This window comes from Podarcis liolepis, assembly GCF_965112155.1.
Source record: "Podarcis liolepis genome assembly, chromosome: 14".
Lineage (NCBI taxonomy): Eukaryota > Metazoa > Chordata > Lepidosauria > Squamata > Lacertidae > Podarcis > Podarcis liolepis.
This window is the reverse complement of record NC_139569.1, coordinates 30,035,624-30,059,975: the sequence shown is the minus strand read 5'-3', so window position 1 is coordinate 30,059,975 and position 24,352 is coordinate 30,035,624. Positions and strand designations below refer to the sequence as shown.

At 47.0% G+C, this 24,352-nt stretch overlaps 1 protein-coding gene across 1 annotated transcript in view; it reads right to left on the bottom strand.

Annotated features, from left to right (window-relative positions):
• SLCO3A1 (solute carrier organic anion transporter family member 3A1) overlaps positions 1 to 23,620 on the bottom strand; it is a 114,264-nt gene extending 90,644 nt beyond the window's left edge. Inside the window, exon 1 of the mRNA XM_083475071.1 lies at positions 23,011 to 23,620. Within this exon, the coding sequence (XP_083331197.1) occupies positions 23,011 to 23,226 (216 nt within the window). The 5' untranslated portion in view covers positions 23,227 to 23,620. The remainder of the gene's footprint in view (positions 1 to 23,010) is intronic.
• Between the last annotated feature and the right edge of the window lie 732 nt (positions 23,621 to 24,352).

Sequence of the window (24,352 nt, the reverse complement as noted above, 5' to 3'; positions counted from 1 at the left end):
AAAAGGCCTGTTCCCATGTGGCCACCCTGCAGACCTCTAGTGGGGGAAGCACCCAAAGAAGGACCTCAGATGATGGTCACAGAGTATGGGTCTGTTCATATAGGGAGAGGCGGTCCTTGAGGTATATGCTGAAGGTGCCAGGCCCACTGGTGTTGGGAAGGAATCCCACAACTTAGGGCCTGCCACTGAGAATGCCTTCTCCTGGGACGTCGCTACCTCTGAACTTCTGAGAGTCCCCTCTGCCAATCTGAGCACCCGAGAAGGTCTGAAGGAAGTTTGCCTGCAGTGGCTGCAATTCCTGTCCTGGAGTTTGCTCTTCTGTTTTCAGTTTATATCAGGCGTGCCCCTTGTTTTGTCTAGATTACCATCTCAATTGTGATTTTAAATTGTTTTAAAATGATGGTGTAACCCAGCCTGGGGATCCATTAATGAAGGGCAGGTTAGCAATGCCCTTAATAAAAACAAATATAGACAATGTGGGCATGGAAGGAGGCGCTCAGCTGCAACGAGGCAGCAACATGGAAAGGAGGTGCTGCTGCTGCTCCAGGATGCCTGATTAGTCTCCTCTGTTCCGAATAATTTGTAAAATAAATCCCCCAGCAAATTAAGGCTCCATTTTGGAGCTAACAAACAACACCAATTTGCATCCGGAGTGCTTCTGACACATTTTAATTGCCAGATGTAACAAAAGTTCATTCTCACTTGCTCCATATTTCCTGAAGATGAGCCTTTGCTCCCTAGAGTGCTGGGAATTCAAACTCCTGGGAACCAAATTTTGTACTTACAAGCATTATATAAGTTCTCTCTCTCTCTCTCTCTCTCTCTCTCTCTCTCACACACACACACACACATAGACTTACCTGCCAAGCTGTTAAAAACACCACAAGTAATCTCTCTCCCACACATCTCACAGGCACACAGAGATGTAGGTGGTAAGAACAAAAGCTGCATCTTACTGAGAAGCAGATGAATTGGAATTCATTAACCCACCTGACATAGTTTTTAAAAGCCTAAGTAAGGAACATAGATGGTTTTAATAGACTAACCAATGTAAGAAGGGCACTATGGTGCAAGGCACAAGGCCCATCTTATCCAGCCTCCGGTTCTCTCACTGGCCAGCCAGACACCCCAATGGGAAGCCAAAAAACAGAACCCACGCACAACAGCCTGCTCCCCTCCTGTGGTTTCCAGCAACTGGTATTCAGATGTATAATGCCTCCAAAAGTGGAGGCAGAATACAACCATCATGCCTAGCAGCCATTGATAGCCCTCAACTCTGTGAATATGGCTAATCCTCTTTTAAAGCCATCTAGGTTGGTGGTCATGGGACGCGGGTGGCGCTGTGGGTTAAACCAGAGAGCCTAGGACTTGCCGATCAGAAGGTCGGCGGTTTGAATCTCCGCAACGGGGTGAGCTCCCGTTGCTCGGTCCCTGCTCCTGCCCACCTAGCAGTTTGAAAGCATGTCAAAGTGCAAGTAGATAAATAGGTACCACTCTGGCGGGAAGGTAAATGGCGTTTCCATGCGCTGTTCTGGTTCACCAGAAGTGGCTTAGTCATGCTGGCCACATGACCCGGAAGCTGTACGCCGGCTCCCTCGGCCAATAAGCACTGCAACCCCAGAGTCAGTCACGACTGGACCTAGTGGTCAGGGGTCCCTTTACCGTTACAGGTTGGCGGTCATCACTGACTCCTGCAGAAGTGAGTTCCATAGTTCAGCTATGCACAGAATGAAGGAGGGCTTTCCTTTATCCAACATTCAGCAACACCAGATGTCCTCAAGTTCTAATATTCAAACTAGAAATACTTTAACTCCACTGGATCTTTTGAATTAGGTGCAGGATCTAAGATGAAACTAGTCTAATACAGGACAGAAAGGCATACACTTCTTGTAATCTTAAAAAAAAAAAAAATGCAACCACTTGATGGATTCTTGCCAGATCTGCCTAGGATTCTTTACACATGTTTAGTTCTTTCTGGAGAGCCAGGAGGATCACCTACATCAAATCCTAAGCCAAGAAAGCAAACCCAGTATCTGCCAACAGAGAATAACACCCCGAGCATATGATACAGTCGGCTTTGGTCCACAAAAGCTTTTGCCACAGTAAATCTGTTACCACAAGGGATTGTGTGTTTGCTGTAACTGACTAGCACATTTCCCCATCAGCATTTCTCCTCAGTGTTTTAAGATGTTGCAGCTTGTATTGAGAGGACGACGCCCGAATGTCAGAGATGGAAATGCAGTACAATCAGATCTTACGCACATTCAATTTGTGAGATTTCAACCTTACGTGGCTGAAGGCTGGCAAGCTGAAATCTCACAAATTAAATGTATGGAAGACAGAAAGTGTAAAAGCACTTTCTTTCTTTCTTTCTTTCTTTCTTTCTTTCTTTCTTTCTTTCTTTCTTTCTTTCTTTCTGGGTTTTCTCAGTATAGCACAGAGCCTTGATCTGCCCAACTGACACCTGACATGGATCCCGTGCAATGGGCACACAGTGTGTGAACCAAGCCTGAGAGAAACAGGCATGACAACACACACACACAAAATATGGGAGGGGGTGAAGCTGGATATAATCGACAAATAGATGCAATTTCATCAGGCTGCAGCAGGAGAGAAGGCAAGCAAGGCTGTTTCATTGACTCTGCTGCCTTTGGCTTTCCTTCAACTGTCACCTAGCTGCAACCATTCCATCAGGATGCGAGAGAGAGAGAGAGAGAGAGAGAGAGAGAGAGAGAGAGAAGGGAAGCAGATCTGTGCCACCAGGATCTTACCTTTCTGCTCCTTCAACTGTCTCTGAGAAGTAGCAGTTTCATCAGGCTACCTAAGCCTTTTCCATCCCTGCTAGTTGTTATAAGAACACTAACTTTAAGAACTGGGGAATGAGTTTGCTTTTTTCTTCCTCGCTCTTCCTCCCTTCTTCCTTTTATGCCGTGTCTTCTAGATTGCAAATCTGAGGATAGAGATGGCCTTGTTTTTCAGCCCAAACTGGCCCAGCTCCCCCTCACTTTCCCAATTAGTATGGTTTTTCCTTTACACCACAGCTCTTCCCTTTCCTAGTCTCCTTCCCACCACGAGGTCTCTTTACCATAGGTGGCCCCAGGCCCAGTCCCCAGCATCTCTAGGTAGGGCTAAGAAAGAACCCCTGTCTTAAACTCTGGACAGCTGCTGACAGTCAGTGGGAGCAATACTGAGTGAAGTGTGGCAATGGTCTGATTCATGCAATTTCCTATGTTCACCCAGCCAGCCACATTCAGAGCCAGGACTGGTGAGCAATAATCAACTTCTCCAAAGGCCTCGGTTTAAACAGCTAGCCCAAAGCAGGCATGGAACTGCTTTCTTCAGCAACACATCCCCCAGATGGACAGTCTTTTATCTGAAGCACCCCCTGACTCTGGCAGATGTTGGGTCCTTGCAACTAGGTCAGCCTGAACTGGAGCTCTCTGGCACTCTCGAAGGCTAAAGACCGAGGAGAGAAAATTAAATCAGGCTCTTTGCTCTGCAAAAAAATGAAAAAAGCAACCCTGGAAGCTGTCAGACCTGAGAGCTTTGCTTCTTGCCGCAAAAAAGAATAATTCCGTTTCAAGATAAGCCACAATATCAGCTTCAGGGTGGGAAATATTATTATTATTATTATTATTATTATTATTATTATTATTATTATTTAGCACAAACATTCTCTGTTAGACAGAAGGAAAAAGGTATGCAACACTCTCCTAAGAAGGATGGGGGCTTTATAAGATTGAAATGGGGGGTGGGGGGGCAAGCAGAGAAGAGAAATCCAATTGCAGGGCATAGTTTCATCTCCTTTTCAAAACCAAGCTTTTTGGCTTGCTCTGCTCCACCAAACCTCTCACGACGCCAACATCACTGAGGATTTGGCTATTTGCAAATTGACCAGTTTAAAATAATAATAAAATTGAAGGATAAATTGATTACTGGTTAAAAGGGGACTAACCAACTGAAATGTCACTAATCGTCTGACACGCCTCATAATAAGAACACTTAGCACCTGCAGTTGAAGCGCTCAACATGTGCCCAAGAAATCCTACAACAGCCTTGGAAGGTAGACCAGTTTTCTCATCCCGTAGTTGCAGGGAGAAGGTTGAGGATGGAAGTCCATGCACCTAGATATGGATTTGCTGTTTTCTATATATGCTTTCCCAACATCAATTAGGAGGTGTCCAGGGAGACCAGAAAGCAGCCTATGTCCCCACAGCTCATGACCATTATTTTAATATTAAAAAGTCACCAGATGTGCCTAGAGGCTATAACACTTGTCCCTCTCCTTTTTCTAATGCCTTTTTGCAGGTCCCAGCACCATTTCATGCGAGAGGAAATTCAGGACGGGGCCTTTTCTGCTTTGGCACCCTACCTTTGTAACTCGCCCCAGAGAAGTTCAACTGGTGCTGTCCCCATTGCCTTTTCAGCACCGGGTGAAAGAGGATTCAGATGAGTCACCCTGACTTTTAAAGACGTTCAGCTCAACTGTTCTTCCTGTATTCATCTCATTTCTTTATGTAACTTATTAATTTCCATAATGCTGCTTAAGGCCCTACTTTCAAAGCAGTACACAATAGGAAAACAGCCTAAATCATATTGATCCTGTATGGTTTCCATATATTTTAAAAACAGCTCTGGGTTTGGCTGTGTAACCCAGGGGTCAGTAAACTTTTTCAGCAGGGGGCCGGTCCACTATCCCTCAGACCTTGTGGGGGGCCGGACTATATTTTTGAAAAAAAATATGAACAAACTCCTATGCCCCACAAATAACCCAGAGATGCATTTTAAATAAAAGCACACATTCTACTCACGTAAAAACATGCTGATTTCCAGACTGTCGCAGGCCAGATTTAGAAGGCGATTGGGCCGGATCCGGCCCCCAGGCCTTAGTTTGCCTACCCATGGTGTAACAATATAGAATAGAATAGAATAGAATAGAATAGAATAGAATAGAATAGAAAATATATATTCTATTATATATAATTGCCTAAAAGCAATAATAAACAATAAATTACATAAATATATAAATGCCCAGAAGAGTTACAAACCCACCAAGTCTCTCGCCTACCTGCCCTCAATATACTGATTTACAGTGCAATGCCTACTCAGAAGTAAACCCAATAGAATTCTGTGGGGGTTGCTTCCAGGTAAGAAGGGTTAGCAGTGCAGTCTTAGTCAGCCGAAGCCTGAATGAAGCATGCTTCATCGGGCCTCCTGGCCTGATCACCTGGAGGGCCTTCTTCCTCGCCAGAGGGGACCAGGGAAAGCCAGTATTGACAAGTCGGCGGGGAAGCTGACCACCGTGAAGGGAATCGAGCTTGGACTAAACCAGACAGGGTGAAACTCCCGAGCTGAGCGGGGCCTTTGCCGGTGCCATTTCAGTCCACCCTAATTTCTATTTTCAAAGTGCTTATGGGATAATTAGACAGGATCCAAACAAGAACATAAACAGAACATTACGAGAACGTGAAAATAGCAGGGTGCCTGCAGCCGCCTCTGAGCAAGCAGCGTGGGTTTGCATTTGCATAAAAGCTATGCAAAGGGGAAGATGTGGACACAGGGAGGTGCAGGCGGCACAGCCAAAGCCCTTCATACGTGTCAAATGGCAGCTGAGAGCCCTTGCGAGGCTGCAGAAGAGCACCCTTTGCGGTGCCATCTTGGCAAATGTTCTGGAAAACATTACCAGGGATATTTTATTTTGGAGGTTGTGAGGGGGGGGGGGAGCACAGGGATGTGGACGCATGCTCTGAATAAATAAAGGCTGTTTATATATCACCGGCACTGTGGCAGGTGCCACATATTGCCAATAAAAATTAATACATAAAGGACCTACGTGATGCCGACACCAAATCCTACACAAACACTATGCAATAGAAGCAGTGGCGTAGCGTGGGTTGTCAGCACCCGGGGCAAGCCAAGTAATTTGCACCCCCTAACCTATGGATTTGCGCCCCCTAACACGTGGATTAGCGCCCCCTAAACCTAACCCCCAGATGTTGCGCCCGGTGCGGCCGGCCCCCCCTGCACCCCCCACGCTACGCCACTGAATAGAAGGAAAGAACATTGCCCCCTGTCTCTCTGCCTCCCTCCCCTCTCTTACCCCCCCCCAACTGCATGATGCATAACTGTCATAGAATCATAGAATCATAGAGTTGGAAGAGACAACAAGGGCCATTGAGTCCAACCCCCTGCCAAGCAAGAAACACCATCAGAGCACTCCTGACATATGGTTGTCAAGGCTGTCAACTGTTCCCTTTTTTAAAAGGGAAATTCTCTTATTCTGAATAGGATTCCTCGCAAGAAAAGGGAAACGTTGACAGCTATGGCATGATGTCTATGACAATACCAAACATAAGCGAGCTGCGAAAACGACTCTATGAATCGAAAAAGGAGAGGCTATCCAGTGGTACCTCAGGTTACATACGCTTCAGGTTACAGACTCCGCTAACCCAGACATAGTACCTCGGGTTAAGAACTTTGCTTCAGGATGAGAACAGAAATTGTGCTCCAGCGGCACGGCGGCAGCGGGAGGCCCCATTAGCTAAAGTGGTGCTTCAGGTTAAGAACAGTTTCAGGTTAAGAACAGACCTCCAGAGCGAATTAAGTTCTTAACGCGAGGTACCACTGTATGTGCTTTTACTTGTTTAATTGTTTGTTTTGTGACACAAGAAAATATCTAATAAAAAATAATTAAGAGAGAGAAATGAGAGAAAAGATGAGAAATGAGAAAGAGAATACACCCCCACACACCCCTGATAGTTTCATTGTTTTCTTTTTGTAAACTACTTTGAGAGTGTGTGGTGTTTTTTTAAAAAAATATCAAGCAGTATATACATATCATGAAACAAATAAATAATCTAGAAAGAAATTTAACCTGCATACAGCACATACTAGTTATTACAGGAATTAATAATACCGTAATACGAATTGCTAACAAATATTGATATAAATTCCTTCCTCTGACATGCTTTCCCACTCAATGTCACTCAGCCTCCTGGCTCTCAGCCACAATTCCCCCCGGCTCTCTCCCTGGGGCCAAACAATCTCACAGATCACCCCCAAAATCTCATGACTATAACAGTTTCTGAAACAAATTGACATCACCTTAGTCTCTCCCTCTAGGCTTGTGTGTGTGGCGCTTTCTCAGGCTTCTTGCGGCTGTGTCCCTTTCAGACCTCAATCAGCTGTGCTGCACCCATCCAGTTCCAGGCTACAGGTGGTTTTGGTGAGTATCTCAGGGGGTCCCAAGGATGGTAAATAGACTGGTAAATGTCCCTTCTCTCCCAGACGCACCCCTCTCCTCTTCCAAAGCTAGCAAGGCCGGGCAGAATTATTCTACCCACAACTGTTTCCAAACGGCCCATTTTCCCACATGCTTGCATTTTTATTTATATTTTGAGCCAGCTCTGATGATTTAATCGTCTGTCTTGCTTCTGCTTTGCTCTTTTTGCTTTTTAATTGCTTTAATTGTTGTTCTACTGGGGTTTTGTTTTTTGGGAGGGGGGCGTTGGAGCTGTTATCCACACTGAGCACTATTGTATTTTCTGGAAAGGCTGGCTATAAGTTATCCTAATGAATAAATTAATAGTTATATCTGCTAAGGAAACGTGCTGTGAATGCCAAAGCAGTCAGGTTTGGTCCTTGGCATCTCCAGGCAAGCGGGGAAAGGCTCCACTTGGAATATTCAGAGAGCAGCTGCCAGTCAGTGTAGACAACCCTGGAAGAAAAGGACAACCAGATGGATCAAGGGGTTGAGCCACCCAGCTATGAAGAAAGGCAGCAGCATTTGGGACTCTGGTTTAGAGAAAAGGCAGGTAAGAGGGGACATGATCAAAGTCTATTAAACTATGCATGCAGAGCCTCCAAGTGCCCCTGTTTTCCAGGGACAGTCCCGTCTTTACTGATGTGATGGCCTGGGATTCCGATTCAGAGGCTGAACCGGAGGAATCCCAGCCTGCACAGGAGTCCCCACCTCCAGGGCCGGCTGAACTGGGGCAGGGCCTTGAGTCTGAAGCGCCTGCACCTGTGCTGGATCCTCAGGAGCAGGCACCAGGTGATTCCACTCTGGCTCCGGAGGTGCCTACAGGTGAGTCTCCTCCTGGGTCCATTAACCCTTCAGCCTCTCAGAGGCTCAGGGGAGAGAGGCGAAGGGAGCTGGTTTCTCCCAGGAGGAGTGCTCACCTTAAGGCCAGGGGAGGCGGGTCTCCTGGGGGCCGGGACCGCCCCTGGCCTCAGAGAAGATAAAGGCCAGTCAGCCCGGTCCCAGGTTGCGGGAGCAACGTCGTCGTTGAGTACCTGCTCCTACCCGGACCCAGACCTGACCTTCCAGTGTTCCTGTTCCCTGCCCGGCTTCCTGCTTCCAACCTTCCAGTGTTCCTGTCCCCGCCCGGCTTCCTGCTTCGGACCTCGCCTGGCTCCTTGTGAACTGTTTCCAGGCCAGTGACCCAAGACTGTTCTTTGACTACGATAACGGTAACCTACCCCCCGGGACCAGCACAACTGAGGCTTTCTTGGTTTCTGATTTGATCCCAGAACCAGTGGCATAGGAAGTGGGGTGCGGTGGGTGCGGGCTGCCCCGGGTGTCATCACTGAGGGGTGTGACAAAATCGCCAAGATGTGTGTTTTTGAAAAAATAACTCCCGCACCCACTGCACGCCCCTTCCTACACCACTGCAGGAGCACCTTCCCCTCGAGCGATTTCCAGAAACGTTGCCACCTCCAACTTTGCAGGCAGAGCACAGCCTTTATGGCTAGTAATAATAATAATAATTATTATTTGTACCCCGCCCACCTGGCTGGGTTTCCCCAGCCACTCTGGGCAGCTTCCAACAAAGATTAAAAATGCATTAAAATGTCACACATTAAAAACTTCCCTGAACAGGGCTGCCTTCAGATGTCAGGTAGTTATTTATCTCTTTGACATCTGATGGCAGGGCGTTCCACAGGACGGGCGCCACTACCGAGAAGGGCCTCTGCCTGGTTCCCTGTAACCTCACTTCTTGCAGTGAGGGAACTGCCAGAAGGCCCTCAGAGCTGGATCTCCATGTCTGGGCTGAACGATGGGGGTGGAGACGCTCCTTCAGGTATACTGGGCCGAGGCCGTTTAGGGCTTTAAAGGTCAACACCAACACTTTGAATTGCGCTTGGAAACGTAGCCTTCGACAGCCCTCTCCTCCATGCATCTGCCTAATCCAGAGGCATAGCTGGGGGCACTGGGCATCACTGCGGGGCGTGCAGCATGCCTGAGCATCTCTCCTGAGGAGGAAGTGGCGGGTGGACTGCCTCCAAGCTCCCCACTGCTTTTTCAAGCAGTTTGGGGCTTGTCTGCTGCCCTACAGCTGAGGGGGAGGCTGCAGAGAGGCTCCACACAGTGCGCCCTGCCTTCGCTCACCCCGTCCCCATGGGTGGCTCGCTCTGCCCCTGGCTGCAGGGCACACATGCTGCTCCAGGCACCCAAGCGGCTAGCTACGCTGCTGCCCAGAATGTCCTGTCTTTGCTTAGGATGTCCTTATTTTCATCAGAGAAATGCTGAAGGATATGATGTGGGAGAAACTGGGTATAGAAAAAGATTTTTCTCCCTCTCTCAGAAGACTAGAACTCATGGATACCCAGCTGAATGTTGAGATATTCAGGACAGACAAAAGAAAGGACCTTTTCATGCAACCCATAATTAAACTATGGAACTCGCTCTCGTGGGACTTAGTGATGGCCACCAGATTGAATGGCTTTCATAGAGGATTGGGCAAAATCATGGAGAAGGCTTCCAATGGCTGCTAGCCATGATGGCTGTGCTCTGATTTCATAGCTAGATGCATTAATTCTTCTGAATACCAGTTAATGGAAACCACAGGAGGGGAGAGGGCTCTTGTGCGTGGGTCCAGGATTCTAACAAGCATCTTGTTGGCCACTGTGAGAACCGCATGCTGGACTAGATGAGCCATGGGCCTGATCCAGCAGGGTCTACTTATGTTCTTACAACACTGGGTCCAAAGTCTGAGACTGTCGCTCAATTTTAACAGAGCACCGCTCTGAATGCAAAATGATCCAGTTTCATTCTTTGGCATTTCCTATGATAAAGGATCAGGTCAAAGATGGTGAATGGGACCTCTCTTTGCCTGAGACCCTGGAAAGTCACTCGCAGTCAGAGGAGACACTACTGAACCAGACAGGCAAATCAATGGACCTCGAATAAGACAGCTTTCTATGTATCCCCTGCCATGAAATCCTTTGCACATTGCAGAGGATGCTGGGGTGCATTCTTAGTTGCACAAGAGAACATGTTGCGCAGGCCTATGGGGTCTTGTCATCCCAGGACACAGTTTGAGTTTTCTTTTGGCTGCACACTGCAAGGAATGGTGGCTGGTGCCTTTCTGAAAAACTAGCCCACTCCTAGGATCCTAATGAGCTACAAAAGCAATGTCAAGGTTCCCCAGACTATAATTTTAGAACCACTGTTCTAACCACGATGCACCAAGAGAAACTACTGGTCATTCAATGAGGGATGAGGAACCCGTGGCCCTCCAGATGTTGCTGGCCAATCAGATGATGGGGACTGTAATCTAGCAACATCTGGCAGGCCACAGGTTCCTCATCCCTGGCTTAGATAATGGACCTTGCAGACTTTCTGTAAGTGCCTTGTTGCTTTGGTGATGGACCAAATGACACATTACCAACGCAGATTGATAGCCACTTGAAAATGGTTTCTCCGTGGCTGAATCATATTGCCTTAGTAGCATATGAAGGCTGGAATCAAACAGGTCTGTCAGAAATGCCCAGCCTGCTAGAGAGGCTGTTCTGATGCAATCCAGCACTGACACTTTCTCCAGCAAGCAGTCAGAATGCCTGCAACTATTCCATAACATCCCAGCAACTCATTCAGTGGCTCGGGCAGAAGGCTCCAGCAACAGATGATCGGCCACAGGACATCCATTTTTAAAATATTTAAGCTAAATGTGCAGAAAGGAAAAATGGGGAAGGGCGTAACCGTTGGCTTCCTGGCAACCTAAAAATGTTTCTGTGGGTTATGTGATAAATTGCAACTGACCTGTTTCAAGGACGGTTAAAACTGGCATTGTAAAACATTTCTAAAAGTGATTTATAAACAGCAAACAATAAAAAAATGCTACTTAAGCAGCGCAAAACTGAAGCTGGCCTTTGGGATAAAAGAGAAATGTACAGCTTTAAATATCTTAGTCCTTTTCTTCTGTAACAGCATTGTGGGTAGCATAAACATGAGCTTGAAAGAAATCCCACAAAGGAGTCAGCAAAGTTGGTCTCACTGATAAATTCCTTAGGTATACTTGCTGGTTGTCCCGAGCCCCACCTAGGGCTTGTTTTGGCTGGCTCAGTATAATCCTAATAATAGGTTTTGCAGAAGGGAAGAGGGTGGTGTCAAGTAGCAGCAGTGGCATGATAAAGTCTGGCTAGCTCTTAAAGCACTCTGCATTTGCATCACCCGACCAGCCTGTTGCGACGTGCAACTGGCTGCTCACGATGGACTGAATGCTCTCATATGTTCCCACATAGCATAAAGAAAGGACATCCCTTTGGCAAGCTGCATTTAGTGTGGCGGCACTTGCCCTTTGGAACTCCCTCCCACTGCATATCAGACAGGCGCCTTCTTTGCAGGCTTTCCGGTACCTGCTAAACACATTCCCCTTTCAACAAGCCTCCTAAAATATTTATCCCAGTTGATGTGTGTCCTGGTTCTGACCTGACTTTATGTATGTGTTGTTGTTTGAAGTGTTTCAGCATTTATAGCTGCTGTTTTTCTAATTCTACACACACACACACACACACACGTATATGTGTCATTATATTGTAAATCAGTTTGATATGCATCATGAGAAGTGATTCATAATCGAATTTACCCTCCAACATTTCTCCGATGAAAATAGGGACATCCTATTCAGCAACAATGACAACAGCAATGATTTTATTATTTATACCCAACCCATCTGACTGGGTTGCCCCAGCCACTCTGGGCAGCATATAAAACATTTTTAAAAAACCTTCCCTATACAGTGGTACCTCGGGTTACATACGCTTCAGGTTACAGACTCCGCTAACCCAGAAATAGTACCTCGGATTAAGAACTTTGTTTCAGGATGAGAACAGAAATCGTGCGGCGGCAGCGGGAGGCCCCATTAGCTAAAGCGGTGCTTCAGGTTAAGAACAGCTTCAGGTTAAGAACGGACCTCCAGAATGAATTAAGTACGTAACCCGAGGTACCACTGTACAGGGCTGCCTTCGGATGTCTTCTAAAAGTTGTATAGTTACTGATCTCCTTGACTCAGGGGTTGCATAACTCCATACCCACCAACATTTCGCCAATGAAATTAGGGACACCCTAAGGAAAAGCAGGGCATTCCAGGATCAAATCAGAAACAGGGACAGCTTCAGTAAATCTGGGACTGTCCTTGGAAAACAGGAACACTTGGAGGGTCTGTGATAATGATAATGGCTTCATCCAGGAAACCTTTGCAGCCACATCCCGCCTCTCCCTCCTCTGTTACCAAACTACTCCTACAGCCGTCTCTCAGATGCTTCCCATGCCCTTTGTCGTCTAGCTATTTTTGGTTACATCCAGGAATGGACATGCCCTGAAAGCCATTCATTGACCCGTGCTTTACTCAGGTGAATAACTGAAACTGAAATCAATGGGAATGGCTAGCATAGGTCTCTTAATTTCATAGTAGCACTATCTACATTTTCACACCTGGGATATGCCTTTAACATGCTTTTGGGGGCACATTTTACTTATTTTTTTGCCATATATTTGCATGGTGCTGGTGCTGCTCTTGAATCAGGCCTCATTCTGGCAGTAGGTCCTGAGGACCCAACAGTTAAAAACCAAGGGGGCGTAAGCTAAATTTTACTTAGAGTAGATCCACTGAAATGAATGAACCTGACTATGTTAACGCCATTAAGTTCAGTATGTCTGCTTATATATATATATATATATATATATATATATATATTCAATTTTGGATATATATTTTTACAGACATACAAATCTAATAGCTTCCTGATAAACCTATATGTTTTGACTTCCCTCCACCCCTTTTGCGGTTTCCTTATAATGTTAATTTTTAATACTGCATTTCCTACATTATTCCATTTAGTAGTTACTCCCTGATTTTTCTTTAGCATTACCCTTAAAGGTAAAGGGACCCCTGACCATTAGGTCCAGTCATGGCTGACTCTGGGGTTGTGGCGCTCATCTCGCTTTATTGGCCGAGGGAGCCAGCGTACAGCTTCCGGGTCATGTGGCCAGCATGACTAAGCTGCTTCTAGCGAACCAACTACTTGCTAATCCTGTTACATTAATCCTGTTAATGAACTTAAATGTATACATTTTTTTTTCCAGATGTTCCACAAATTTTCCCCATTCCTTAATGAAATTCATTTATTCTTGGTTTCTTATTGTTCCAGTAGGTTTTGCTGCTCTCAGTAAAACTTAGTTGAACACCACGTCAGTGCTCTAATATGCACCATGATAGGGGTATTTGGGGTTAAATCCACTCCTTGTATTTATTTATTTTATTTCATAGAATTTATATGCTGCTTGATTGTAAACAAACAAACCCTAAGCAGCTTACAAAGGGGGAGAAAAACAATCACATTATCAGTAAAAACAATAAAAAATGATTTAAAACATTAAAAAATAATTGTAATCAAAAATAAGCCAAAAACCCGATTAAAGCACATAGCACCTGTTTACTGAAGTTGTTTCAAAGAAGGAAAATATCCCCATTAGATACATAGATGGCAATGATTCAATATTTCCCCATATTTCCACATTATTAAATATTATTCTAAATAACAAAGGAAACATCTGTAAATCAGCAACTAATATCAGCCTTTGGCAAAGAAAAGAAAAGAAAAGACCCTTCAAATCATCTTAAATTGACTTAAATGTATGGTTCTAAAGGAAACAAAACCTATGGATGAATACTAACATGAAACTTTTTGGGTTCCAGAAGTTTATAAAGTAACTGCTCCTCTCAATATATTTATTGCCAGCCTTTATTTTACACCTTTGTTTTGGATTTTGGATACACCGTTGCATTGCATTTGGCCCACTGAGAGATTTTCAAATTAACCACAGCTATTAATAATGCCATAGCAAGCTCTAATTCCCCCTTATTAACAATTCTTTGGAAACAACAAAGGAGCATTTGCTTTGGATTTAAAACTACATTACACCCAACCATGCCACTTATATTTATAATCTCTTGTCAAAAAGGCCTTAGTTGGGTGCAGTTCTAGAATGTATTCATTACGTCCGTTCCTGGGTTCCTCACATATATCATGCTGAAGATTATAAATTATTTTTAACCTGGTAGGCATCAAATACCATCCATTCAGTGCAGTGTATTTTATAATGGTTTTCTTTCCCCAGTAAGTGGGATTACATTTTTCACTATGCTTTTTGTAAACCCATTTAGAATAATCCCTGGAAATTACATCACCTATCCCTTACGTCGTCCCGTTTCATAATTAGTTACCCTTCGGTCTGCGTCAGGTAAGATCTCATAGAGGTGGCATCTGCAGAATACATTTTAAGCACCGTGATACAAATTTAACAGTCATGGCTGCCACCACCATCTTGCCCAAAATCAGGAAACTATAGTTTAAGGGTGCTGAGAGATATAGAATCATAGAATTGTAGAGATGGAGGGCCCTCTATGGATCATCTGGTCCAACCTGCTGCAATGGAGGAATCACAGTTTAAGAATCCTTGACAGATTCCCCCCCCCCCTTCTGTCACAGATGAGCATCATCATCATCATGATTCTACTTAGCTGGTCCCCCTATTTCCCTCGCAGAGCTACCTTCTTCCCAGAGAACTCTGAGAACGGTCACTCCTTGGACTCACCATCACCTGGACTGGACCACATCCCTGGTGTCCACACCCAGCTGTGGATACGTTTTGGGCCCATTCACTGGTCTGACCAACCAACCACATGGCTGCCCACAGGGTCAGCAAGGCAGCCACTCCCCGTGCCACAGATGAACCTTAATGCCCAGATTCCTAGCTTTCAATAAAAAAAGAGAGATAGTTATGTTTCTAGTGTTTGTGGAACTTCAGATATGAGGCACAATATTTCAGGCACTATTCTCCTCATTTGTTGGCCAATTGGTGTCAAAGAAAGACAGAACTTTTTTTATGTATGCTACTACTACAGCAGCAAGAATTCTCATCGCAAAGCATTGGAAGACTCAAGATCTACCCACTCTGGAAGAATGGCAGCTGAAGGTGATAGACTATATGGGACTGGCTGAAATGACCGGCAGAATCCGCGATCAGGGGAAAGAGACGGCGGATGAAGATTGGGAAAAATTTAAAATTTATCTTAAGAAATATTATAAAATTGATGAATGCTAAAATGTTGAAGTTTTAGAAAAAAGGGGTTTACAGCGGCAAAGATTAAGTAAAAGAAAAGAATAAATAAGGGACAAATTTGGTAAAAATAAGTGTTAGGATTTGCTGAAATAATTTTGGAAATTGGGATGTAGAAAGGGGAGGTTTGGGGGAGTCGGAGAAGCGAGGTTTATGAAAAAAAGGACACGAAACTATACATGTTTGTTTGTTTCTTTATTTGTTTGTATTGTCTATAAAAATTTTTGTAAAACCAATAAAAATATTATAAAAAAAAATATTCTCCTCATTTGTTTTGCAAGAAGCCTGTCCGTTCCCAGCTTTCAGTTAAGTTTGTTTGTTTATTTGTTTGTTTGTTTGGAGTATCTACTTTGCATGCGCATGCACATACACATATGAAAAATTCCTGTGGATGCACATGACCAAGCAACATGTTTCAGGATTGGTAAAATAAATTTACAGTGGTACCTTGGGTTAAGAACTTAATTCATTCTGGAGGTCCGTTCTTAATCTGAAACTGTTCTTAACCTGAAGCACCACTTTAGCTAATGGGGCCTCCTGCTGCCGCTGCACTGCCGCTGCACGATTTCTGTTCTCATCCCGAAGCAAAGTTCTTAACCCGAGGTAATATTTCTGGGTTAGTGGAGTCTGTAACCTGAAGTGTATGTAACCCGAGGTGCCACAGTATACCATTTGCCACCCAATGCTGCTTTGCTAGTGTTGGGATGAATGTGCCATGTATTATATGGATATCCAAGAATAATAAAACAAGAGGAGTTTGGAGTTGGTCTCTCCTCCTGGATCAACCAAAAACAACAACAACCTTAATTTGGTTTCTGGGCTGATTAAAAAGGTCTACAAACCCTGACCTAGTAACAGAAGTGTGGTCTATTGACCACTGGTGGCCTATGAGCTCCATTCAGGTGATCTAAAGAAAGGCTGTAGAACAACTGAAAATATGTGTACTTGGGCCTCACTAGAATCTTTTCCCTTCTTCTGATAATGGCTATTGAAGTTGTTTGGTCTGGGACCAACAATTTTCATAATACTGTTGGTATTGGTACTAACATATTAAGTACCCATACACCTCAGGACCAGGTAACTTGAGAAACTGCCTTATCCCTTACCCACCGCCTGCCGCCGTCTGTGGGAGAGTTTCTCCTGCAAATTCGAAAGATCTCGGAAGCCCTCTCCACATTAACACAGAACAGCAGGGCTTTTAGTGTGACTGACTCCGTTCTGTGGAATAGCAGTCATGTTGAGATTTGACAGGTGCCCACTACTGCACTTTCTCGAAACGGTTGAAGACATTTTTGTTCTGAAAGGCTTTCCCAGCAGATAAATGGGTCTTTTCCATGAAGGTCCACTTTTAGGATTTTAGTCTTCTACTTGTGGCTTTTGTGGTTTTATCTGCTTTTAATTATCTTACGTGCAAATCAGACTGATACAGCAGTTTAGAAGGAGATTAATAAATCAGTTGTAATAATGACAATATGGCGCTGGTTCAGCATACTCATTTTTCTCTAGAAACCTTCCAGTTTTAGCTGCTTTTGTCAGTGGCCTAATTCTGGGTTTGTGGCTTTCACAATATGGTGGTGGTTTTGACACAGCTGGGGGGAGGGGAGGAATGTTTAGGTCTGACAAGCCCCCCTCACGGTTTTCAAGGGGTTCACAAAAACAGCTGGAAAAAGGAGGCTTTAAACTAGGCATAGGCAAACTTGGCCCTCCAGATGTTTTGGGACTACAACTCCCATCATCCCTGACCACTAGTCCTGTTAGCTAGGGATGATGGGAGTTGTAGTCCCAAAACATCTGGAGGGCCAAGTTTGCCTATGCCTGTCTTAGGCCCACCCATCTGCACTATCCATGTAAAGCTGAATCCTACCAAATTTCCCAATCGGTCTCCCCCAAAGAATCCTGGGAACTGTAGTTTGTTTAGGATGCTGAGAGTTCTTAGGAGACCCCAATTCCCCTCACAGGGCTACAGTTCCCAGGGCTCCCTGGGGAGTGGGATTGATTGTTAAACTATTCTAGGAGTTGTAGCTCTGGGAAGAGAATAACGATCTCCTTTAAAAATTCTCAGCACCCTAAACAAACTACAGTTCCCAGGATTCTTTGGGACAAGCCATGACCGTTAAAGTGGTATGACACTGCTTTAAAATGTTAGTTCAGCTGGGGCCTTCATTGCAATCAGCACTGTTTCCATTCTGCCACAGTCTGAGTTCTGCTAAGACCTACATTATTTGTCACCACTATCCACCAATGTAATTAATCACATCATTAACTTCAGCGCATTTAGATAGGAAAGCTACTATCATGGCTCCCACTAAAGAATTCTGTAGTTTGTTAAGGGCGTTGAGAACTGTTAGGAGACCTCTGTTCTTCCCACGGAGCTACAATTCCCCAGAGTTCCCTGGGAAGAGGGATTGGCTGTCAGATCAATCCAGGAGTTGTCAATCAAGAAGTCACCACTTCATAACGCAGCAAGGAAGAGTCAGCATTATAAGCAGTAAAAAAACAAATGCGAAAATCCTCAGTGTCGGAAGGTAGACTTAATAATGCCCATTAACGTCAGTGGATCTACTCTGAGGAGGACTGGCACTGACTGCCACCCCATATCATCCTCCAATCCTGAATCCATTCTGTGCCACACTTTGCACGCCAGGGGTACATCTAAGCACCTGAAGGTGCCTTGTAAATGGTGAACCCAGCAGTCCCCACCACGGCTGACAGCACTTCTCCAAGATCCTTTGGCCATAGCTGAGCCCCACCAAATCCAGCAGCTCCAAACTTCACCTCCTTCCTCCCCTGCAACAGTGAATAAAACAAAAGGCACAATGTCCTTTTACTGTGGATTTCTCCACCCTCCTACAACTTTCATTGGCTGCTGCATTCATGGGTGGGGAAACTAGCAGAGCACCGAACGCACATTGCCTGTCTTGTTTTGCTCAATGTTCTGGGGGGAAGGCAGAGCAGATGTGGGGCAGATTGCTCTCCAGGGCATCCACACTGTGTTGCAGTGTGCAGGCTTAAGGTGGGGCAGGGCGGGGGGGGGGGGTTGTCTCCTGTCCTGCTACCTGAAATGGGATGAAATGAGAGACAAGAGCACAGGAAACAGTCATATACTGAGTCAAACCACAATCAGTCCTGCCTACACTGACTGGCAGCAGTGGTTTCAGGCAGGGGACATTCCTAGCCCAATCTAGAGATGCAGAGAATTGAACCGGGGACCGTGTTATGGTCCTTAAATAAATGATGCTAGAGAGTAACTTGTGGCCTTCTGTGTGCAGAAGCATTTGACCTTCTGCAGGCAAAGCCAATGCTTTGGCCCTGAGCTCCAGCTCTCCCCCAGCAAAATCAAAGTGAAGCAGAGGGAGGCATCTACAGATATTTGAAAAGCAAGGTGCAAAACCAGACACCCCATCTGCCTATTTTACTTTCCTGCACAGCCCATCCAGAGTAAAATAGACTCTGCATAAGTGGTAATTTGACAGCCAGCCTCCACATACTGTCCTAGGCAAGGAGGGTGGGTAGATTTTAATGCTTTTGGAACAAACTGCCTTGGGCGTGGATCCTAGAATTGTAGAGCTGGAAAGGCTCACGAGGGTCATCGAGTCCAACCCCCTGCAATGCAGGAATCTTTCAGCCAACGTGGGGCATGACGGAATACAAATGCTTTAAATGAAGGATTATATCATGCCGTGTCCAAGTAGGCCTTCCAAGCAAGCTCTGAGGCTCAGGCTCTGAGGCTTTGCTGTTGCTTGTCTGTGCTGCTGTGATATCACAGAATGCTCACAGAGCATTCCAATCACTCAAGGTAAATGTGGTCACAGCTGAGTGTTAAGCGACAACACAGCTTCTCTGAAGCTCTGGACTGCGGGTGGGTTGGGGACTCATAGGTTCAATCGGCGGCATTGACGGCAAGATCAAAGAAGAGGTACAACTCCTGCTATTGATATTCTCAATTTCAATTAGAGAACAGTCTCTCTCTCTATCTATCTATCTATCTATCTATCTATCTATCTATCTCTCCCTCTCTCTCTCTCTCTCTCTCTCTCTCGTGCGTGTGTGTGCACATACACACACTTTATAACAAGGAAACAGCAAGCCCACTCACACTATTCTAAAGCAATGGAACAACTTGGATTTCAACAGCAGCTGCCAAAATAGCAATTTGAATTAGGGGGTGCGTAAAAAGTCCAATTAAGGGAGCGAAAGAACTGCAGAGTGGGAAGGCTCAAAGCACAGTTCCTCAGTTGGACCAGAACCATTTACTATTTACCGGCAATTTTACAACCCACAGCATTTTGAGCAGAATGGTCAAGCCAGCTCACAATGGCGCACTTCTCTCTTGCACCTCGATTTCATTCCTCTGCAGCTATCGGCACCTCCGGATGAAATATTGCCTCCATGCAAGGCCACACTGAAACACCCAGCGCAGGCCTGCATTTCACAGCACACACATCAAACTCTTTCCGCTGCTCGGTTTCCATCTGTTCACAAGAGCCGACCGAGGGAATTTGCTGCCTCTCCCTAATGACACCCACCCACACAAAACCCATTGGGCAGAATCAGCCAACGGCAAATGTGCAGTCTCGTGGCCTTTGCCTGTATCAAACACAGGACAACCCAGACATGAGACGCACCCCGTGCTTGTGAATGACATGCTGTCACTCAGATCCAGCAAGGTGAAACAGAGCGAGAGGAGGAACAGAGAGATGGTATCCCATTCTTCCCTCTTCCGATTTGCCCTGACATCTGATCTCAGGGCAGGACAGCTGGTCCCCCGATCAAACCCATTTGCCTTGCGCTCTCAGATTCCAAACGCAACCTTTTATCTCCCACCCCATCCCCCCGCCACCCAAAAAGTGTGCTTGTTCTCACCCCATCATTCAAAGGGAAAGACAGCCGGCAACCCCAGAGCAAATGCTGAGTCACTTAACGAGAAAACCAAGCTTGCTAATAGCCACCCCCTGCTTGCAAGGTGGTCTGCACTGGAGATTTGCAAGCCAGGTGACTGCAGAAACCTTTCTCCTCTTTTGCCTTTCCCTGTTTCCCTTTCACCTTCAGGGCAAGGACTCAGGTGAGAAGCTCATGGCTGAACGCAGGCCCTAAATAGAACTGCACTGGCTCATCAGAAAAGAACGTAAGAAGAATCTAGCTGGATCAGGCCAAAGGCCCATCTAGCCCAGCACCCTGTTCTCAGGAAGCCCCCAAGCACAATGCAACAGCAGCAGACGTCCCCCCCCCCCAGTGTCCCTATTTTCCAGGGACAGTCCCAGATTTACAGAAGCTGTCCCAGTTTCTGAGTTGATCCAGGAATGTCCTGCTTTTCCTTAGGATGTCCATATTGTCATCAGAGAAATGTTGGAAGGTGCGAAGTTAGGCGACCCCCTGAGCCAAGGAGATAAGTAACTATACAACCTTTAGAAGACATCTGAAAGCAGCCCTGCATAGGGAAGTTTTTATATATGTTGGAAGCCACCCAGAGTGGCTGGGGTGCAAATGTTGTTGTTGTTATTATTAAATAGGATGTCCCTATTTTCATCAGAGAAATGTTTGAGGGTCTGCAGCAGTCCAGAGGTGGTTTTAGGACAGTGCCACTGATTTGCTCGCACTGAGTGCTCAACCAAGGTGGACGCCTTCTCAAAGCCCAGTGAGCACTTGCCTGGCTTCAAGAAGGAAGCACGAGGGCTCTGGCAGGGTCCTAGAGTTCTCCTCCCTTCTTCCCAAAGCTGGGCAAGCACTTAGCGGACTTTAGGAAGGAGGTGGGAGGGCTCTAGAACTCTGCCAGAGCCTCACACCTCCTTCCCAAAATCCAGCACTTGTTTAGCAGGCTTAAACTAGCACCTTGAGGGCTGTGGGGAGGGCACCATATGTTAGCCTTGCATAGGACAGCATATTCGCAAGGTTCACCCCTGACCCATTTTCTACTGTAGGAGGCAGTGTGCCTCTGATTGCCAGTTGTTGGGAATCACAAATGGGGAGAAAGCACTGCTGTTCTTTGGTCCTGCTTGTGGGCTGCCCTTCTGGGAATCTGGTTGGCTGCTATGAGAACATGATGCTAGACTAGAAAGGCTTCCGGCCTGATGCAGCAGGGTCTTTAACATATAGCCATTGCTGCTAGCAACTCTTGATAACCTTTCCCCGTTGCCAGCAAAAGGTGCAGGATGGAGACAATTATATTCACATGATAGCCTACAGTATATAGCTGTACATTAAGTTGTTATTATTATTATTATTATTATTATTATTATTATTCACAGCTACAATTATATCAGTCAACAGGATGGTCAGGAAAAAGCCAAGCCCCTGCCCCACAAAGCTTACAGTTAGGGTTGCCAGTTTTTATTGTCTTTATTTGACCAGTCCTTGTGCCTTTACACAGCACTCTGGTGTAAAAATGCTCCTTTCCATGGTCTTGAAGCACTTCAAGCTGCTGATCACTGCAGATTACAAGGCACAGTTAAGGATCTCCCCCCCCCCTTCTGTTCAGCTGGTAACCCACACTTAGAATGTACAACTTGAGAGGAGAAAAGGGTAAAGTGGCTTAAGCAAATGCAGTTTTTGTGCTCTTAGGCCTCATTTCGCAGCATGCATGTAGTTGGGGGAGAAGGGTTTAATCATACACAACTGTGGCTAAATGTCCGGATGTACCTTAACTGGGATACCTTTATGCCAGCCTTGTAAGGCGGGCTAGAATACTAACTGCCCCCTTTATGAATTGGCAAGGGGGAGGCCACAGCCATCATAAAGCAGCAGAGTGCATTCCTAGCCAAGGCGACATTTGAACCAGGGGCTTCCTGGCTGTCAATCACCATGCCAGCTAGATACACAGATGTCACTGCCTCTGTTGGTTCAGCTTCTGTGTGTCAGACCAGAGCGGGTAGAGTTAATCAGGTCACGGAGGGGTTGACCCACAATGGCCTCTGCTTAATTCAAGTTGATGATTACAGTTATTAGCATTAGGAATGTATATCCCCTATGGACCCCTCAGCCACAGCATCTCTACTGCATACCACCTAGGCAAATATGGGATTCTTTCTACCCCACACTGGATTACTTCGGAGCAACTACTGCGGCCAGGGCCAATTACTGAAGACGCTCCCATGCAGCTGTGTGTGTGTGTGTGTGTGTGTGTGTGTGTGTGTATCCCCCATTAACTGCGGACAGGGGAGGCCACGCTTCCCCCTCTCTCGCTCATCCCAATCGAAGCTCAACGGCAAGGCTCAGGATGCCCGGAGGAAGCCGCCGCGGACAGCTTGCCTGGGCACCAGGAGGGAACCGAGGCTACTGGCTGTCCATCAAGCCACCTGCACCAAACACGCCCCTCCTCGCATCACCTTCCATCCTGCCGAACCTGGCACGGGACCCGGAGTGAGAGGTGCGGGGGGGGGGAGTCGGAATGAGAGAGATAGAGCGAGGGTCCCTATCCCTCTCGCCCCCAGACCCTCAATACCATCCGCAGCCTTGGCTGACGCTACAGCGGAGAGGGGCTAAAGATGCCACCCGCATGCCCGATTCCTCTCTCTCCCTCTCCAAAAGAAGGTGGCACCCACTTCCCCCCTCCGCACTTTCCGCACACCCTCTCCGGCTCCCCCCGCTCCCCGGCCCCGCTGGCTCACCAGGTAGGCGCCCACCGTGCCCTGCGCCAACATGAGCGCGCACTCGGAGACCAGGAAGATCTGGATGTTGGAGACGCACGGGGAGCTCTTCTTTTTCCTCTTCTTGGCGCGCTGCGACTCGTCCCCTTGCAGCTCCCCGCCGTCCCCGCTGCTGTTGCTCCCGCCGCCGCCGCTTCCTCCTTCTCCCGAGGAGCCGCGGGGCTTCTTGCCCTGCATCCTCCTCCTTGGCCCTCTCCGCGTCCCCACCGGCCGCCCGGGAGCAGCGGCGGCGGCGGCTCCGGGGGCCAATCAGGCGCGCAACGACGGCTGCCCGCGCCCGCCTCGCCTCCTGCGGCGGGCTCCTCCTGCCGCCGCCGCCGCCGCTGCTCGCACCGCTGCCATGGCCGGCCCGCTCCCTCCTTCCTTCCTTCCTTCCTTCCTCCGCCCGCTCTGCTCGGCTCCCTCCCTCCTGCTTTCCTTCCTTCCCTCTCGCTCCCTCTCTCGGCCGCCGCTCCAGCGCCGGCTCCAGAGCGCGGCTGCTGCTGCTGCTGCTTGCTTGGCCCAACCCGCCTGCGCCTTTGCTGGGCTGGAGCCAAGAGGGGAGAATGGCGCGCCCCGAAGAGGAAGCGGGGCAGGTCGTCGTTGTATTTTCTCCCCCCCCCCGGGAAATACTGGTTCTGCGCTGTTTCTGGAGGAGGAGGAGGATCTGCCTTGCATGTAGAAGGTCCCAGGTTCAACTCTCAGCATCTCCAGGAGGGGCTGAGAGAGACCCCTGTCTGAAACGCTGGAGAGCTGTTGCCAGTCAGTGTAAGCAACACTGAACTAGGTGGGCCATGGTATGAGGCAGCTTAGCCAAGGGCCCTAGCTCAATAGTAAAACATCTGCTTGGCATGCCGAAGCTCGCCGCTTTAACCCCCAGTATCTCCAGGCAGGGCTGGGAGAGACCCCCTGCCTGAAACCTGGGAGAGCTGCTGCCAGTCAGTGTAGATGATACTGAGCTAGATGGAACAATGTGTCTGACTCAGTATTAGGCAGCTTCCTGTGTGGCAAGGTTTTGCCACTCTGGGAAGGAGTTTCCTCTTTGGCCCCTGAATAGCATTGGAGTCTTCCAGGAGGGTGGAGCAGGGCCAGCTCTGCCATTAGGCAGAGGGAGGATGCAGCTCCAGATATACAAACCTAAGAAGAGCCCACCCAGATCAGGCCCATCTAGTCCAGCATCCTGTTCTCACAGTGGCCAACCAGATGCCTGTGGGAAACCTGCAAGCAGGACCCGAACTCAAGGACATTCTCCCCTTTAGTGATTTCCAGCAACTGGCATTCAGAAGCATTGCTGACTCTGACCATGGAGGCAGAGCAAAGTCAT